Source organism: Lithobates pipiens, unplaced genomic scaffold, assembly GCF_037356315.1.
Source record: "Lithobates pipiens isolate NorthernLeopardFrog02 unplaced genomic scaffold, aLitPip1_a1.2 Scaffold_16, whole genome shotgun sequence".
Taxonomy (NCBI): Eukaryota; Metazoa; Chordata; class Amphibia; order Anura; family Ranidae; genus Lithobates; species Lithobates pipiens.
In genome coordinates this window covers 647,539,801-647,559,153 of record NW_027507748.1, presented here as the reverse complement: position 1 = coordinate 647,559,153, position 19,353 = coordinate 647,539,801, and the positions used below count along the sequence as shown (strand labels likewise).

Sequence of the window (19,353 nt, the reverse complement as noted above, 5' to 3'; positions counted from 1 at the left end):
CTGTACACATGGTCGGAGATTGACAACCAAATCGTCGGATTTTGTCCATCGGATCTTGTCTGAAACTGTTGCATATACACGGTCGGACTAAGTTGTCGAAAAATCAGATCATTCAGTACGCGATGACGTAATTTCGTTACGATGGGACTACGTTCAGGGTAGTAGCCAATAGCTTTGATGTAGGAATTTGATCTGAGCATGCATGGCACTTGGTCCGATCAAAATTCTCTACACATGATCTGAGTATGTCCGATCGAACCAGTTGGTCGGGAAATATTTCCAACATGTTGGAAAATTGGGTCCGACGGATATTCAGATGGAATCAGTCCAATGCATACCACACACAGTCGGATTATCCGACAACGCGGTCCGATAGGACACATTCCGACGGATTCTCCGACCATGTGTACAAGGGCTAAGGCCCCTTTCACACAGGGCTTGTCCATTTTGATGGACTCAACTTTGCTGAGCGGAGGATCGATCCAATGATCCCCGCTGAGCAGGTGGGTGACAGGTCCATCTCCGCTCACTGTGCTCAGATGGAGCTGTCAGAATCCCGCTCTCCTCTATGGGGAGATCGGATGAAAATGGATCTGCCTGTCGCTTTTCAGCCGATTCCATCTGATCTGCCAGATGGATGGAGACCCTATTTTCCATCCGTATGGATTTGGCAGACCAGATCAGATAGCGGCAGATGTCAGAGTTGACATCAGTCACTCCATAGAGGTGAATGGAGAATCCAATCAGGTCCACCTGAAAAACGGGACAGGCGAACATGATTGGACAGCATGTGTGAAAGGGGCCTAATGATCAAACCAAGGGTAATGAAAACCTAACAGGTGTTCTAATCCCTCTCCAAACTAAAAATTAGCACAGAAAAAAAAAAAAAGTATAGCATGCCCACCTTCCTGTGAAAATTCTTTGTACATTCGATGACTAGATACATTTCATCGAAAAGTGCTTTAAAATGTTTTAACATTCAATTTTGTAGTGAATGGACCCCACCAATGAGAAAATTGAACGAACGTTATTGAAACAAAAAATCTCAAATGAAATTCTGCTAGTTTATAGCCAGTACGTTCGCAAGCGGGGGTTAAAGTTGAAAATTAATTTAATGAATCTAATCTGCATTTGGTCAGCAATGGCAGAGCCAAGAAATCACAACAAACAGAACTGTTCTTATATTTAGAAAGATGAAAGGTTCCTTCAGTATATTGTGTACACCAATAATATTCAGATCAAAGTTCCTTCACATTCCCAGAAAAATTAAATAAAGTATGGAAACTCCTTGTTCTTTTATTATTGCATTCACAAAATTTATTAAACATGCATTCTAAGTACAGTCTTGTGTGAACAATCAAAAAAACTCTAAAGGACTCATGTAGAGGGGGCTGTCCGAGGCCCACCAGCTCAGGCTGATTTGCCAAGATATTGCTAATCTAAATAGGATTCGTTCCTATTCTGATGATAAGCATTTCATCAGCAGGGACCAATGCCCATAGCATATAACAAACTGCATACACAGCTGATGGAGAGCTGCAGCAGCTGTGCTGAACATAGCCCAATGCATGGGAGACTTGAATGTCCTCTACATTGGCTCAAACAATATTCCCAGCTCATGACTTATAACCAAAAGTTATAAATAAATAAAAAAAAAGTTGCCAGGCGTCTGATGCCGTGTCTGGCGGCTATATTGGCCTACTATGCTCCTGCGTTCAGAAGTTCAATATTCAAAGAAACTTAAACCTGGCAAACAATGGTTCTACATGGTGGAGGGAAGAAAAAAAAAAAAAAGCATCCAATAATCATGCAGCACAGGCCAATGTGTCAGTGAACCATTCTCTGTATAGAGAACTGGCTTTCGATACCAATTTTTTTAGAAATACATTTTTCAATTTCTAACAGTTGTATATTTCTTAACCATTATACAAGATAAACATATAGCAAACTGTATACTTTAATACAGTGCACAAAGTTCCCAGATTTAGTCTTATGTAACCTTAAAGGCCTCCTTGTCAGCAGAAGACAGACTAGTGAGCAGTGCGAGGAAATGGGCCTAATGGAGTAGGCGTTTGGTTCCACCTGGACCTTCGTTCCTGTAGAAGGTCTCGTATCAGGACCCGCTCAGTTTGTTGCTGGTTGGCCAGCTGCTGGATGCTTTCACCAAGCCTGTCAATGTTGTTGTTCATCTGAATCAATATGTGATTCCTTTGGGTTTCTACTTGCAGCATTTTCTTAGCAGTATCATAATTTGCATTGATCTGATGGTTCAACTGGCAGAAATCAACGTGTAGAATGTTCAGTTCATGCATCATGCTCTTGCGGAACAAGTGCTGATTGGCCTTCACGATATTTAGATATGTAGTAGGAGTCAAGGCTCGCGAGAGCGTAGAATGAAGGTTTTTACTTGATGAATACCGAGATCTTTTTTTGGGGGGGCTACGCAAATTTGCTTTGGTGGAAACTTTAGGCTCGAGAATATGAGAATCCGCGCCAGTGTTTGTGGGGTCTGATGGGTTTGAATCTTCACTGTATATTGGCGCGATATCTGTGAGTACAGCTGACTGCTCCTGTACTGGCGATTCTTCGGTTTCAGAATCCAAGGAAATTGGGAGTTCGGCTTCGGAATATAAAATTTCCTCCTTCCGATCTTGGTCTTGAGATTGTGAAAACCATGAAGGTCCTAAAATAATAAAAAAAAGGCATTAGATAATTTTTTGGTGCCAAGCTAAAGATTTATGTAACCAAATGACAATGCCAACAAGAACTGATAGTTGTCAGAATCAGTCAGATTTTTGTACATTAAGAACTCAACAAAATTCTACTCCAGCCTTTTTCAACCTTGTTACACCATGGGAACCCTTGAAATAACTTTCAGGTCCCAGGGAACCCCTCGTAAGATTAGTTCATCAGGGATCATCAGGAAAATGCCCCTTACAGGGGTGGCCAGAATGACACCCTTGCAGTCATATCGTTCACACTGCCAAGTAGTATTGGAACTAAAATTATGCAGGTAACATCAGATGGGAGATATCAGTTAGCTGCAACTCAAGGAACCCCTGGCCACTTCTGAAGGAAGCTGGCTGGTTTACGCTATGGAACATGGGCAGCAGTACAGGAAAATTCTGGCATACAGTGTGTATATGCCCAGTCCCCATCCCCCCCAAGCTCCCCCTAAGGCAGAAGTGCTGGGAAAAGGTCCTTTGGCACGCAAGGTTAAGATACCAAGTTCCTTCCCAGGCAACAGTGCTGGGACAAGGTCCTCTGGCACACATGGGGAAGATGCCAGGATCCCCCATCCTGCCCAGGCAACAGTGCTGGGACAAGGTCCTCTGGCACACATGGGGAAGATGCCAAGATTCACCCCTTGCTCCCTGGACAGCAGTTCTGAGACAAAGTCCTCTGGCACATAAGATGAAGATGCCAAAGTGCACCACTTTTACAAGCAGAGGTAAATGGAGCTTGCAGGTCTTTGCATACAGTGGTCATGACGGCACTGGGGCAGAATTGATGGCCACCCCACGATTGCCACCCTGTGGTCCATAAAAATCCAAACAGGCTGGGGAGGGGGACAATAAACCAGTGTAATTTACCAATTTTGAGCTCGGGGAAAGACAGAGATTCAGATTCATTAAAGTAATCACATTTTCTCTGGGTACTAAGGTGACTTATAAGTCACTTACACTGCAGTATTAGTAGTAAGGCAGGGCCTAGGACAGTGAAGGGGCAAGAGAGGCTCCTGCCCCACTTTTGCTGAAGATTCTAGCAGCACTTCTAGCTCTGCGAGAGAACAGAGACTGAATGCAACAATATCAATGTATTTTCTAAAGCTATATTTGAATATAAAATTCTTCTTATGCAATGGGAATGATGGCTAAAGCTTTAATGCACCTATGGCAGGCCACAAGCACTGCCAGCCAAGACCAAAGATCATTTAAAGATGCCTCTACCATAAAGATTACACATTACACAGATTCCAATCTCCTGGACTAGAGAGAAAATGCAAGCCTGCCATTGATGACCTGTTTGAAAATACTAGTTGCTTGGCTGTCAAGCAATGTCTAATGGTTTCAAGACTTCCCGAGTCGCTGATCTAGGTTAATATGCAGATTAACCTCTTCACGCCTAGCTGTCCCTATAATTGGGCTTTTATGCCCGGGGGTGGGCAGGAAGGTCAGCCTGATCACATGACCATGCAATTGGCTGTCACAGTGGTCACATGATCGAGAGTTGGTTCCACAGACTACCAATCATTACTAGAGACCAGGAGCTATCCGACAGCTCTGTCTGTGCTGGGAGCATGCTCTCAGCACAGAAACGTATGTCTCCCATGGATGCATATGTGCAGCTTGGGCATTAAAGCCCACCCTTTTTGCTGCTGCACATATGCTTTATGCAGGCAGCAAGAGGTTAAGAGCTCAGACTTCATTGGCTGCGTATGCAATGTGCTTCAGGTCAATAACAAAAAATAAAAAATAAACCCACACACAAAACTCACACACCATCTCTGCAATACATACACATTTCCCCAGATGTTATCCCTTTAAATAAATACAATACCCATTGACCTGCAATAATAAGCACTTATTGCCAGGCAACTAGCATTTTCAAAACCAGCAATGGCAGCCTCCGCACTTCTCTGGGCACATGTTTCTTATTAGTCTTGTACACATGGATCTCAGCTTGTATAAAAGCATTAGGTACAGCAAGCTTTGAGACAAAGCATTTGAAAAACCATTCAGCAATTTCCTTGAAGCCTTTTAGTACCAGTTGACACCATTGAGATGCGATAACATGCATGTTTATTACGGCAACACACAGCAAATCATGCTGGCATCCAAATGTTCCCAATTTCCCCCCCTTCTAAGTGAAAGAAGCATGACATGCAGTCCCTTGTGGTTTATGGGGCAGCCCATAAATGCCCCTATAATAATACTAGGGCTGCATTTTAGTGCAGTGTGAATGGGATACATAGGAAACAATGGTTTCCTTGCAGTGACAGATGCTTTACAGTGCAGTCGATTTACTAAAACTGGAGAGTGCAAAATCTGGTGTAGCTGTGTAAGGTAGCCAATTAGCATCCAGCATCAGCTTGTTCAGTTAAACTTTGAGAAAAAAAAAAAAAAACCTGGAAGCTGATTGGTTTCTATGCAAAGCTGCACCAGATTTTGCACTCTCGGGGTTTTAGTAAATAAACCCCCGCTGTGTGAATTAGCCCTGAGCCACATGTTGTAGCACAATAGTTCAATGTAAAATCCCTGTTCAGGTGGCAGTATCTCCTCCTGACCATATGATAGCCTCTGCTTTCTGTGGATCACTTTTCAGAGGCGTGGTGAACCAGGGGATGAGTTTAGGTGTGTTCAGATCCTAGTCTGAACCCTCCTGAGCCATCCCATGAGAAAGCTGTCACTGCAAACCGCCAACCATAAGCGGGCTGAGGCATCCTGGCATTAAAAAGGCCTATGCACAAGATACAATAGACAGCACATAGTGCTGTTCACACGATCAAAACATAAAGAGTTAGCATCGCTTCAAAATTGAAGCCTCATGTCGAGTCAGGAGACATCTGAAGCCCTTCAATGTCTCCCTTTCAAGTCTATGGTAACGTTTCGCAAACGCTCTGCTAGGCAGTTTTGGGGCGTTAAGATTAGTAAATTTACTTTAATTGGAATAGGCATTTGTGGAGCGGTTTTAACGCACCTTAATGCTCAAACGCTTCAAAACTGCCCATAGGGCATTTGGGGAGCATTTTTAACTCGTCATTAACACTTGTAAAAAAAATGCCAGTCTAATGCCCATACTAAAGCGCATTAACGCTTTAGTATGGGCATTAGAAGCATTAACGCTCATACTAATGCTATAGGAGCATTCACATTTTAGTCAAGTGTGAATAAGCCCTTAGGTGGGTTCTGGTTAGGATCTGAACATGTCAGAACTCATCCTTGGTGTAAACCTTGCCAAAGGCTTCAGAAAAACTGCTGGAAGCCCATATAAAACTGCACCCTGTGGCAGTTATTTACTAAAACTGCATGGTGCAAAATCTGGTGCAGCTTTGCATAGAAATCAATCATCTTTCATTGTTAAAGCGGAGGTCCACAAAAAAAAAAAAAAAAAAAAATGTATGTATATATCAGCTAAAAATACTGAAGCCGCTGACTTTTAATAAATGGACACTTACTGCTCCCAGGGTCCAGCGATGTCGGCAGCCGAAGCCAATCAATCGCTAGGTGAAGGAATCAGGAAGTCAAGTGTTGCGGCTTCACTTCCCTACTGCGCATGCACGAGTCGCCCTGCACATCCTAACTGGTCCTCCGCTATCTCCTGGGACCTGTGTGTTTCCCAGGAGACAGAGGGGGGGGGGGGCAGAAGGGGGCGTGACTCCCACGGGAGTCTATCCCTGGAAGTGGGTGCAGATACCTGTATTATACAGGTATCTGCACCCCCCCCCCCCCCGAAAGGTGCCAAATGTGACACTAGAGGGGGGAATGTTCTGAAAAGCGGAGGTTCCATTTTTGTGTGAACCTCCGCTTTAAAGCTTAACCAGTAGCCGACCACTGCACGCCAATATACGTTGGCACAATTGCAGCAGTGGGCAAAGAGCCGGAGATAGCAGGCACGTGCCACCAGAGGCCTGCTACATACAGTGTGACCTTAGGACTCCCGGCGATCGTGCATGGAACCTCAGAATGGGGAAGTGCCTATGTAAACAAGGCATTTCCCCGTTCTGGCTCGTGTCATTACAGATCACCACTCCCTGTCATTGGGAGCAGTGATCGCTGTCATGTGACTTGAAACCTATCTATCTATTCAAATTTTTAGCAGATCACCGCCATTACTATTGAAAAAATAAAAATGCCATAAAACTATCCCCTATTTTTGTAGATGCTATAACTTTTGCGCAACCCAATCAATATACTCTTATTGCAAATGTTTATACCAAAAATAAGAAGAAGAATACAGATCAGCCTAAACTGAGAAAAAAAAAAAAAGTTTTATTTTTTATTTTTGGAGGATATTTATTATTATTATTATAGCAAATAGTAAAAAATTAATTTTTCTTCAAAATTTTTGCTTTTTTGTTTAAAGCGCAAGAGATAAAAACCGCAGAGGTGATCAAATACTACCAAAAGAAAGCTCTATTTGTGGAAAAAAAGGACATCAAGTTTGTTTGGGTGCAATGTCGCACGACCGTGCAATTGCCAGTTAAAGCGACACAGTGCCGAATCGCAAAAAGTGCTCTGGTCAGGAAGGGGGTAAAATCTTCTGGGGCTGAAGCGGTTAATTAAACAAGCTGAAGTTAGAAGCCGATTGGCTACCATGCACAGCTCCACCAGATTCTGAGTGCTCCAGTTTTAGTAAATCTCCCCCTGTGCGTACAAAGCCTTAGCAGACGATTTCTCGCCATGCCTTTTATTGCCAAGCCCTGTGGCCCTATCACACATACCTTTCAATCATAGCACAATACAAGCAAACAATGAGCACTTACCGGCCTCCTCCTCCAGGTACGGATCTTGCGGTTGATCTGAATCAAAGAACTCTATGCCATCTATGATTTCGGCCGGCAGGACCTTCTTCAGCTCCTCCTCATACTTGGTGTAGTAGATCTGACTTTGAGGGGATCCTTCACTCCCATTGCTTTTCTCTCGGTTCATCTTGTTCCTCACCTGCCTCTTCATGTCGTTGACCCTCTTCTTGCAGTGATGTACGGTACGCTGCCTGTGTCCTGCCCCATTCACAGCGGCGCAGATCTCCTGCCACATCTGGCTTTTCTTGTAGAAGGAGATCTTGGACTTCTGCTGGCCCAGTAGCTGCTCGTAGACTGGCAGCAGTTTGGAGACGAGGACCATGTTTTCTGCTTGGGAGAAGCGAATGTTCCGCGGACGCATGTTCAGGTGGTGCTCATCCTCCTCGGTCTTCAGGTCTTGGACGTTCTTCCACAATCCATGGGAGCTCTGTTGGGAGCGGAGTTGTCTTTCCTCTTTCCATCCATGCCGTGCCTTCCCCCGTCCTCTTCCCCTCCTGGCCTGCAAGTGACACCTTAGAGCCGGAGAGTACGGCGGGGCTCCATCTTTAACTGGAACATCTTCCATGCCATTATTTTCTGCCATGCCATTATTTTCTGCCATGACTACCAGAGAGGACGTCAGGGTTCTGCTGCTGCTACCACCTCCTCGTCGACGTCTTCTGCGACCTCTCATTCTTATTTTTTTTTTCTCCCCCCCAATTAGTGACTGATGATATTTAAAAAGCCCTCTGTGATTGGACACAGGTGTGCTTACCAACCTGACTATTGTTCTCACCTGTGCAGAGAGCTGGGGCAGAACACAGGAGAAAGGAGACAGACTGGGGTGGATTTACTAAAAGGAAATAGACTGTTCACTTTGAAAGGGAATTATCTCCAGATTTTAGTGAATGAGATTCCATCATCCAATGCTTGCATGAAGGCATTCTTTGCAAATGTCAACTGCAATCACTAAGGCCTGATTCACACCTATGCAGTTTTAGTGCTTTTTGCATTTTGCACATTTGCACTACAGCCCATTTAACATGGTTTCCTATGGGACACTTTTTGTAGTGCAAATCTGCAAAATGCAAAAAGCACTAAAACTGCATAGGTGCCTAAGGGAATAGTCCTTTGCCCAGTGCAGCTTCCCCTTGCAAAGTAAACAGCTTGTTTGCTTTTTAGTAAATCCACCCCACAGTCGGCACCCAGGGCTGATCATTCGCAGGTAATCGCAGATACAGCCTCCTATTATTACTATAATACAGGATTTATATAGTGCCAACAATTTACAGGTTGCAAAGGCAGCCACAATGCAAATAAAAAATGATCCCCCCCTGTCGCATTTGGTGAGCAGTACCGCAAGCTGAACAACGCCCATTCACCTGGCCCCCAACCAGGCAGGCTTTATGGCCTGGTTCACACCGATGGGCTTTTTGGTTCTTCTCGCAGAAACGCACTACAGTCCATTTAACATGGTTTCCTATGGGACACGTTCACATCTGTGCTTTTTTCTGCCGCTGCGTTTTTGGACTTTTTTAAAATGCAAAACGGTGCATTTTTGGTTCAATAGAGACATTGCAGAAAAGTATTATGTTTAAAGCGGAGTTCCACCAAAAAATTTAACTTCTGCTTTTCGGAATCCTCCCCCCCTCCGGTGTTACATTTGGCACCTTTCAGGGGGGAGGGAAGAGCAGATACCTGTATAATCCAGGTATTTGCTCCCACTTCCGGGCATAGATATCCGCGGGTACCCACGGATATCTATGCCATATCTGGCGCCTCCTCCGTCCCCCCCTGCTGTTTTCTGACAGACACACAGGTCCCAGAAGACAGCAGGGACCAGTGGGATCACACCACGTGAGTAGGGAGCCAGGCTGTGAAGCCGCAAGGCTTCACTTCCTGATTCTCTTACCGAAGATGGCGGTGTCTCCACCCGAGAGTCGAGCGCCAGATCGGCTTCAGGTGCCGACATCGCGGGCGCCCTGAACAGGTAAGTGCCCATATTTTAAGTCAGCAGCTGCAGTATTTGTAGCTGTTGACTTTAAAAAAATAAAAATTCGGCAGGACCTCCGCTTTAACCTGCCTAACAACAAATTGGGCAAAAAAGAAAAGCATAAAAAACGCAAAATTCATCAAAAAACATGTCCAAAACGCGTGTGAAAAACGTACCGCAGAAACGTATCAAAAGCATACTGCATAGGTGTGAACCAGGCCTTAGCCCTCGATCACATTGAATGCGGCTTTGAAATTGTGCGACTTCATATGAAATCGCACAATTTCAAAGCCACATTTCAGTGCGACTTGAAAGACATCTGTGCGGCTTCAGGCACGGATGTCAATTAGAATACTTTCACAAGTTTTCAGGCATTTTAGCGCAGAAATAGCACCTGTAAAGCACCTGAAAACTGCCTCCCATGCCGCCTGAATGTGAAAGTCCGAGTGCTTTTACACTGGGGCGGTGCGCTTGCGGGACCTTAGAAAAAGCCCTGCAAGCAGCATCTTTGGGGTGGTTTGGGAGCGCCCTAAAACGTCCCTGCCCATGCAATGAATGGACAGCGCTTCCAAAGTGCCTGAAAAGCTATTTGGAAGCGCTGCAAAGTCGGCGTCGCACCGTTTGGAACGGTGAATTGCTGCAATAGGCTGCGAATTGTCATGCGATTTGACATGTCCAATGTGAACGAGGACTTAGGTGACACTATCCGGTTGATTTACTAAAACTGGAGAGTGCAAAAATCTGGTGCAGCTGTGCATAGAAACTAATCAGCTTCCAGGTTTTATTGTCAAAGCTTAATTGAACAAGCTGAAGTTAGAAGCTGATTGGCTACCATACACAGCTGCACCAGATTCTGAGTGCTTCCTTCTTAGTAAATCAACCCCAATGCCTCCTCGCCGCCTGTCAACTGCCCTGGAAAAGCGATTTATAGCAGATCTCTCTTCAGAGCACTAATGCAAGTGTAAGGCTAGGTTCACATTTATGCTTCTTGTCCAACAACATTGTCTGACTTCACAAATGCACTTCTGGAAGAATGATCAAACATTGCCATAGACACACTCCTAAACCTTGTGGACAGCCTTCCCAGAAGAGTTGAAGCTGTTATAGCTGCAAAGGGTGGGCCAACTCAATATTGAACCCTACGGAATAAGACTGGGATGTCATTAATGTTTATGTGCATGTAAAGGCAGGTGTCCCAATACTTTTGACAGTATAGTGTATATATATATATATTGTATTATATTGGCCTTTTTAAATAATATCATAATATATTGTATGCCATCATCAGACTCCTTTTCAGTTGATAGGTTGCTTTCACACTTAGCAGTTTTTGAAGCGCTTTTGCTATAAAAAAGCTCAATAAAAGCTCAATAAAAATGCATCCCTTTAAATCCCATGTATGTGTTTACACTGGTCTGTTGCGGTGTTAACCACTTGCCGACCGCTGTCAGCACATATATGTTGGCAGAATGGCATGGCTGGGCAAAGTAACGTACCCGTACGTTACTTTCAATTTCCTGCCATGCACGCGTGCCTGCCGTGAGCTCCGTGACCGCGCCAGTGGGATCCGCGGACTCGACTGCCGCTGGGATACCAGCGATCCTGTCACAGAGCTGAAGAATGGGGAGATGCCGATGTAAACACAGCATCTCCCTGTTCTGCCTAGTGACAGGACACCGATCATAGCTCCCTGTGATCGGGAGCAGCGATCAGTGTTGTGTCACTGCTAGCCCATCCCCCCTACAGTTAGAATCACTCCCCAGGACACACTTACCCCCCCGCCCCCTAGTGGTTAACCCCTTCACTGCCAGTGACATTTTTTACAGTAATCAATGCAATTTTAAAGCATTGATGTCTGTATAAATGCCAATGGTCCCAAAAATATGTAAAAATTGTCTGATGTGTCCGCCATAATGACGCAGTCATGATAAAAATCGATGATCGCCGCCATTGCTAGATAAAAAAAAAATATATTAATAAAAATGTCATAAAACTATCCCCTATTTTGTAGACGGTATAACTTTTGCGCAAACCAATCAATAAATGCTTATTGTGATTTTTTTTACCAAAAATATGTAGAAGAATACGATCGGCCTAAACTGAGGGAACAACATTTTTTTTTATATTTTTTGGGGGGATATTTATTATAGCAAAAAGTAAAAAAGAATGCGTTTTTTTCAAAATTGACACTTTTTTTTTGTTTATAGCGCAAAAAATAAAAACCATAGAGGTGATCAAATACCACCAAAAGAAAGCTCTGAAGCCAATTTTGTTTGGGAGCCGCATAGCATGACCGCGCAATTGTCAGTTAAAGCGACGCAGTGCCGAATCGCAAAAAGTGCTCTGTTCAGGAAGGGGGTAAATCCTTCCGGGGCTGAAGTGGTTAAAAATCCAGCTTGCTGTGACTTTGGTGCATATTTGGTCAGTTAAAAAAAGCGCACCGAAAACGCACCTCCCCATTGAAATGCATTTCAAACACAGCAACAATGCATCAAAAATGCATTTTTGATGTGGTTTTTGAGTCACGTGACCTTTGGAAAACACGACATAAGCAGGGTAAAATCGCCCGCATTTTCGGCGGCCAGCATCGGCACCTTTTTTTTTCGGCAAACCCTATTTTCAACCGATAATTTTTAACAGGCTGAAATTTTGGTGCATCACTAGATATTTTCTTTTACTTTCAATAACAGGAAACGGGATAAATAGAAAAGAAGAATCTCCTTAAGCCCCTGTACACACGGTCGGAGATTTTGGCAACCAAATCCGTTGGATTTTGCCTGTCGGATTTAGTCCGACAGATTGTGTCCAAAACTGTTGCATACACACAGTCGGGCCAAGTTGGCGAAAAATCCGATCTTTCAGAATGTGATGACGTAATTTCGTTACGATGGGACTAGATTCAGGCTAGTAGCCAATAGCTTTGATGTAGGAATTTGATCTGAGCATGCGTGGCACTTGGTCCGATGAAAATGCTCTACACATGATCGGATTAGGTCCGACCGGCCCAGTTGGTCGGGAAATATTTCCAACATGTTGGAAAATTGGGTCGGACGGAGATTCGGACGGAATCAGTCCGATGCATACCACACACAGTCGGATTATCTGAAGACACGGTCCGATAGGACACATTCCGACGGATTCTCCGACCGTGTGTACAAGGGCTAAGACCCCTTTCACACTGAAGAGCTTTACAGGCGCTACAGCGCTAAAAATAACGCCTGTATAGAGCCTCTCCTGTGTCTCCAGTGTGAGAGCCCGAGGACTTTCACACTGGAGTTGTGCGCTGGCGGGACGCTAAAAAAGTCCTGCAAGCAGCATCTTAGGAGCGCTGTATATACCGCTCCTGCCCATTGAACTGAATGGGCACTGCTGCTTTGCTTTAACCTTTTTTTTCATTTTAACCCAGAAAAACCACAGATCAGGAAACTCGAGATTGTAAAGCTACTGGATGAGTAGGACGGCCAGGGAACTATCTATCTATCTCTATATATATATATATATATATATATATATATATATATATATATATATATATATATATATAATAGATATATTTTTTTTATTATTATTAAAGCGGGAGTCCGCCGGGACTCCGCGTTTTTTTTTTTTTTTTTAAAGTCAGCAGCTACAAATACTGCAGCTGCTGACTTTTAAAATAGTGACACTTACCTGTCCAGCGCGCCCGCGATGTCGGCACCCGAAGCCGATCTCTATATCGACACTCAAGTGCTGCCGCCGCCATCTTGGGTATGGGAATCAGGAAATGGAGCCTTTCGGCTTCATTTCCCGGTTCCCTACTGCGCATGCGCGAGCCGCGCTGCGCAATGAGGACGGTCCCCGCTGCCTCTGGGATCTGTGTGTTTCCCAGCAGGCAGCGGGGCACTTGCGGAAGGGGGCGGGCGCTTGCGGAAAGGGGCGTAATGTACGCCCCTTTCCGCAGAGAGCTAGCCCGGAAGTGGGTGCAGTTACCTGGATTATCCAGGTAACTGCACCCCCCTCCCCCCTGAAAGGTGCCGATTGTGGCGCCGGAGGGGGGGAGGAATCCAATGAGCGGAAGGTCCATTTTAGGGTGGACCTCCGCTTTAATATGTATACAGATATATATATATACACATACATACAAGCAATGGCTGCATGGTAGAGCTGCACTATTCTGACTAAAATGAGAATCACTATTTTTTTGCTTAGAACATAGATCACGATTCTCTCGCGATTCTCACGGCATAACATCATCCACATTGAAATAAAAAAAAAAATTGGGCAAACTTTACTGTTTTTTTTTTTTCATTGAAGTGTATTTTTTCCTGAAAAATTGCGTTTGAAAGACCGCTGGGCAAATACAGTGTGACATAAAATATTGCAACAATCGCCATTTTATTCCCTAGGGTCTCTGTTAAGATATATATATAATATTTGGGGGTTCCAAGTAATTTTCTAGCAAATAATATTGATTTTAACTTAAGAAAAAAGTTGTCAGACGGCCTGGATTTTTTTCTGAAGTTTATCACTTTGCTCTAAGAAGGAAGATTTAGGCCCCCTTCCAAGTGCGGGCCGTATGTCTGTATTTCATCCTTCCGTTTTCGGACATACATGCATCCCTATGGGATAGAGGGTGTCTGCAGATGAACATCTGCTGACACCCGATATCTTTCGTCCCCGTATGGTCCGATTCTGCAGGAAAATCCAATTTTTCTATCCGTCAGCAGAGCGGATCGGATCAACACGGACAGGCGGTCTGCATTCATCCGATCCCCATAGAGGAGAGCAGAGATCTGACAGTGTGCAGGGACCGTCCTGTCATCCACTGGCTCAGCGGGGATCAACGGAGCAATCCCCGCTGAGCAAGCGGATCATCGCGGGGTGGATCATCGCGGGGCAGATCATTACGGGGCAGATCATCACGGGGCGGATCATCATGGGGCGGATCATCACGGGGCAGATCATCACGGGGCGGATCATCACGGGGCGGATCATCATGGGGCGGATCATCACGGGGCAGATCATCACGGGGCGGATCATCACGGGGCGGATCATCATGGGGAGGATCATCACGGGGCGTATCATCACGGGGCGTATCATCACGGGGCGTATCATCACAGGGCGTATCATCACGGGGCGAATCATCACGGGGCGAATCATTACGGGGTGGATCATCACAGGGCGGATCACTACGGGGCGGATCATTATGGGGCGTATCATCACAGATCTGCCCCGTGTGAAAAGGGCCTTAGTTACAATGTTTCATTTTTAAAAACTTGGCAGGATGTTTGCCCGGATGTTTTCTTTTGACAGCTGAGTGAGCAGATAAGTCTCTCCACTTGTTATATGAAATAATCAGCAAACTCTGCAATAGAGATCGTCATTGGGGGGGTTGAATAGAGATCATCATTTTATTACTGCATGACAGGGTGGGACCCCAGAGGGTGACAACAAGTACTCTCCATCAAGAACCAATATGTGAGTGACAACTAGGAAATGGGATCAGATTGTTGTCACCCTATAACAGGAAGAGCCTGTAGGGAGACCTACATGGCAGGATCACCTAATATTATTTTAATGAAAACTGAAGATTTAAAAATAATAAAATGTAAGTCTCTAGTCTCTCTACAGTATTTGTAGCTGCTGACTTTTAATTTAAAGCCCAATGGAGCCATTAAAGCTCATGTACACATGCAGCAAACCCTTGTCTCCTCTTTGAGAAGTGATCTGTGGTGGATCGCTCTTCAGAGGGCAGTTGACAGGCGACTGGAAGGCGATATGTTGCCTTCTCACTGTTGTTTTAACTCTCAAAAACCTGCAAGTGCTGCAACCGTGTGGTTGCAAAGGGATTGTGGTGCAGCCCCATTCACTTCAGTTGGTTGCATTTGGCAGCTGTGCTGCCTGCTGAACTGGACACGGGATATCATTTGGGGCTTAAAGTGGGTGGTTAAGGGGCAGTATAAATGCAGTTCAACCACCTATTGTTACTGTCCACTGGCCACAAGTGTAATCTAGGTCTGAAAGTGTAACTAAAGGCAAAACTTTTTTTAGTTTTGGATAGAGTGGAGATAAGTTAGAACCCCTGTCAGGTTTTTATTGCCGTTTGTGTCTGCGATCAGGAGATTCCCTCTCCCTATTTACCATTATCATTGAAAGTGAAAGAAAATCTCACATTTTGGGTTGCAGTGATGGGCACTGGTAGGTAGCACTGGTTAGCAGTACTGATGGGCACTGGTAGGTGGCACTGGTTAGCAGTTCTGATGGGCACTGGTAGGTGGAACTGGTTAGCAGTACTGATGGGCACTGGTAGGTAGCACTGGTTAGCAGTACTGATGGGCACTGGTAGGTGCCACTGGTAGGTAGCACTGGTTAGCAGTTCTGATGGGCACTGGTGGCTGGCACTGGTTAGCAGTACTGATGGGCACTGGTAGATGGCACTGGTTAGCAGTACTGATGGGCACTGGTAGGTGGCACTGGTTAGCAGTACTGATGGGCACTGGTAGGTGACACTGGGTAGCAGTTCTGATGGGCACTGGTAGGTGGCACTGGTTAGCAGTTCTGATGGGCACTGGTAGGTGGAACTGGTTAGCAGTACTGATGGTCACTGGTAGGTGGCACTGGTTAGCAGTACTGATGGTCACTGGTAGGTGGCACTGGTTAGCAGTACTGATGGTCACTGGTAGGTGACACTGGGTAGCAGTTCTGATGGGCACTGGTAGGTGGCACTGGTTAGCAGTTCTGATGGGCACTGGTAGGTGGCACTGGTTAGCAGTTCTGATGGGCACTGGTAGGTGGAACTGGTTAGCAGTACTGATGGTCACTGGTAGGTGGCACTGGTTAGCAGTACTGATGGGCACTGGTAGGTGGCAATGGTTAGCAGCACTTTTGTTGGCTGTGTGGGACCGATTTATAAATGCCGGCAATCGGCTTTATTTTTTCTCCTCACACATGGGGCATGCGGGAGCGTGGGCACAGAGGATGCACATGGACACCCTCCTGGCAATTTAAGCCCGCACTCCAGCCATCTTTCGGCTATAGTGCAGGCATGAAGCAGTTAACCGCTTGCAGACCAACGCACGACGATATACGTGAGCACAATGGCAGGGTTGCGAAAATGGGCCGTACAGGTATGTCTGCTTTAAGATGCGCCATTGTGGGCTCGCAAGCGTTTGTCGCGTAATCCGTGACCACGCCCGTGGGACCCACAGACTCAATGTCTGCAGGTGTCCTGCGATGGTGTCATGGAGCTGCAGAAGGGGAGATGCCTATGTAAACAAGGCATTTCCCTGTTCTGCCTAGTGACATGACAGGGATCACTGCTCCCTGTCATCGGCAGCAGTGATTGCTGTCATGTGAGTGGAAGCCCCTCCCCAAAGTTAGAATCACTCCCTAGGACACACTTAACCCCTTGATCGCCCCCTAGTGTTTAACCCCTTCCCTGCCAGTGTCATTTACACAGTAATCACACAGTAATTACAATGGTCTCAAAATAGTGTCAAAAGTGTCCGATGTGCTCACACGCAGAAGCAAACCCATACGTAAGTCCCGCCCACATATGAAAACGGTGTTCAAACCACACATGTGAGGTATAGCCGCAAACGTTAGAGTGAGAGCAATAATTCTAGCCCTAGACCTCCTCTGTAACTCAAAATATGTAACCAGTAAAAAACTTTAAAGTGTTGCCTATGGGGATTTTTATGTTCCGGAGTTTGATTCCATTCCACGAGCGTGTGCAATTTTGAAGCGCGACATGTTAAGTATTTATTTACTCGGCGCAAATTCATCTTTTACATTATGCAAAAAGGTTGGGCTAACTTTACTGTTTTTTGTTTGTTTTTTAAAGCATGAAACTTTGAATTTTTTCCCAAAAAAATATGTTCGAGAAATTTCTGCGCAAATAGCGTGCGAGATAAAAAGTTGCAACGACCACCATTGTATTCTCTAGGGTCTTTGCTAAAAAAAAAACATGTTTGGAGGTTTTATGTAATTTTTCTAGCAAAAAAATTATGATTTTTACATGTAGGAGAGAAATGTCAGAATTGTCCTGGATGGGAAGTGGTTAATAAGTTGCTGATCCATGATATTTATTAGTCTTTATTACATTAAAGGGATTGTAAAGTGAATTATTTTTTTTTTTTAAATAACAAACATGTCATACTTACCTCCACTGTGCAGCTCGTTTTGCACAGAGTGGCCCCGAACCTGCTCTTCTGGGGTCCCTCGGCGCCTGTCTCGGCTTCCTCCCGCAGGTACTTCTCCCGTTCATGCGAGCTCCCTCACATGGTGAGAAGCACCTGCGGGCACGCTCCAGTGATACAGCCGGCGGCTATAGCCACTCGCTGTATCACACGGCCCTGCCCCCCGGCGTGCCGCGTCATTGGATGTGATTGACAGCAGCGCGAGCCAATGGCTGCGCTGCTTTCCATCCATCCACTCCAGCCAATCAGTGGCCAGGCTGAACGGTGGAAAGGACGGCGGGGGCGAGCGTAGGATTTTCGAGGAGTGAGGTAAGTAAAACGGGGGGGGGGGGGGGGGGGGGCTGGGGACGCAGGCAGTGTCAGATGTTTTTTCACCTTAATGTATAGAATGCATTAAGGTGAAAAAACATTTACCTTTACAACCCCTTTAAAGTTCACTTAAAAGCAATTTAGTTTTCATTTTGGAAAGAGTAAGGGAGGGTTAGAACTCCTGCCAGTTTTTTTTTTCCATCTATGTCCCACTGTGGAGATTTACCTTCACTTCCTGTCCCATAGCCACAACAGGAAGTGAGAGGAAATCCAAGGGTGTCCCCATTGGAACATTTCCCCTCTATTCCTGTTGTGGTGACAACCCAAAATCTGGGATTTTCGTTTACTTTCATAACGGTAAACAAACATATCGGATGAATCTCCCTTATGGGGGCACAGGCAGCAATAACAACCTAACAGGGGTTCTAATCCCTCTGTATTCTACCCAAAACTAACAAAACATGCCTTTAGTTATACTTTTAATTCTTTATTTTCAAATAAATATGTTCATTTTTATAGATTACAGGTTTTATTTCCCCGTCAGTCGCCCCCCTTCTTATCTCACGGCGGCTCCACCACCCCAGCTGTTGTGGAACTACAAGTCCCATGATGCATTGCGAGACTCTGCTAACCCCAGGCATGACTCCCAGAGACAGGGGCATGATGGGATATGTAGTGTCATGACAGCTGGCGGCTGTGTGTAGCATTCTGTCATTCTTCATACATAGGATCTCCCTATAATGTGCTCAGGCATGCTAGGTCCTCTCTTCATACACCTCCATGTGTATGACATGAATGGACACAGCTCTGCACTCCACCACAGGCGGCCAGGCCTGGGGCTCATCCCTCTATGGAGGGTGGGGGGAGGGGAATAGGGGGTCATTACCTGGCAGTGCAGGCAGCTGGCACTCACCGACCCTGGCAGAGCTCAGTCCTCAGCGATCTCCTCCATCTGTCATATGGGGACACGGAGAGAAGGTGACAGCTACACTGAGCATCTGTACATCCCTCAGCCAATCAGGAGGCGCCTCCCACATTCCGTTCAGGCTGAGCTGGGATTCCTTGCCTCCCATTAGCTGTCTATTTGCTGTGATTGGCTGATTATGTCATGGAGGCGGGTCAGTGCAGGCAGGGAATGAGACTGTCTTCTATGGGACTGAACCATTCATTACAAGGACAGGGACCAACCAGAGCCTGTGTGCTGGGAATAGACAGTCCATAGAGGATCAGGACTGTTCCCTTCCCTCTGTCCTCATTTATAGGACTGTTCTCTTCTCTCTGTCCCTTATTTATCCCTTTCATGACTAAGCCTATTTTTTTAAAATCCATATTTTTTGCTAGAAAATTACTTGGAACCCTCAAACATTATA

General features: G+C 45.4%; 2 protein-coding genes across 3 annotated transcripts in view; both read right to left on the bottom strand.

The window, feature by feature from the left end:
* The window catches only part of KBTBD3 (kelch repeat and BTB domain containing 3), a 34,896-nt gene extending 15,834 nt beyond the window's left edge, over positions 1-19,062 (bottom strand). The window contains exon 1 of one of the 2 annotated variants that reach the window (XM_077484339.1): positions 18,870-19,062. The gene's annotated coding sequence lies outside the window, so the exon portion shown is untranslated. The remainder of the gene's footprint in view (positions 1-18,869) is intronic. The other variant, XM_077484340.1, reaches the window with a different exon arrangement.
* On the bottom strand, positions 1,281-9,348 carry LOC143984056 (uncharacterized). Its single transcript, XM_077484341.1, has 2 exons — positions 7,487-9,348; positions 1,281-2,683 (listed from the first exon to the last, which is right to left on the bottom strand). The coding sequence occupies exons 1-2, from the start codon at positions 8,196-8,198 to the stop codon at positions 2,031-2,033; spliced, it is 1,365 nt and encodes a 454-aa protein (XP_077340467.1). The 5' UTR covers positions 8,199-9,348; the 3' UTR covers positions 1,281-2,030.
* Positions 19,063-19,353: the final 291 nt, after the last annotated feature.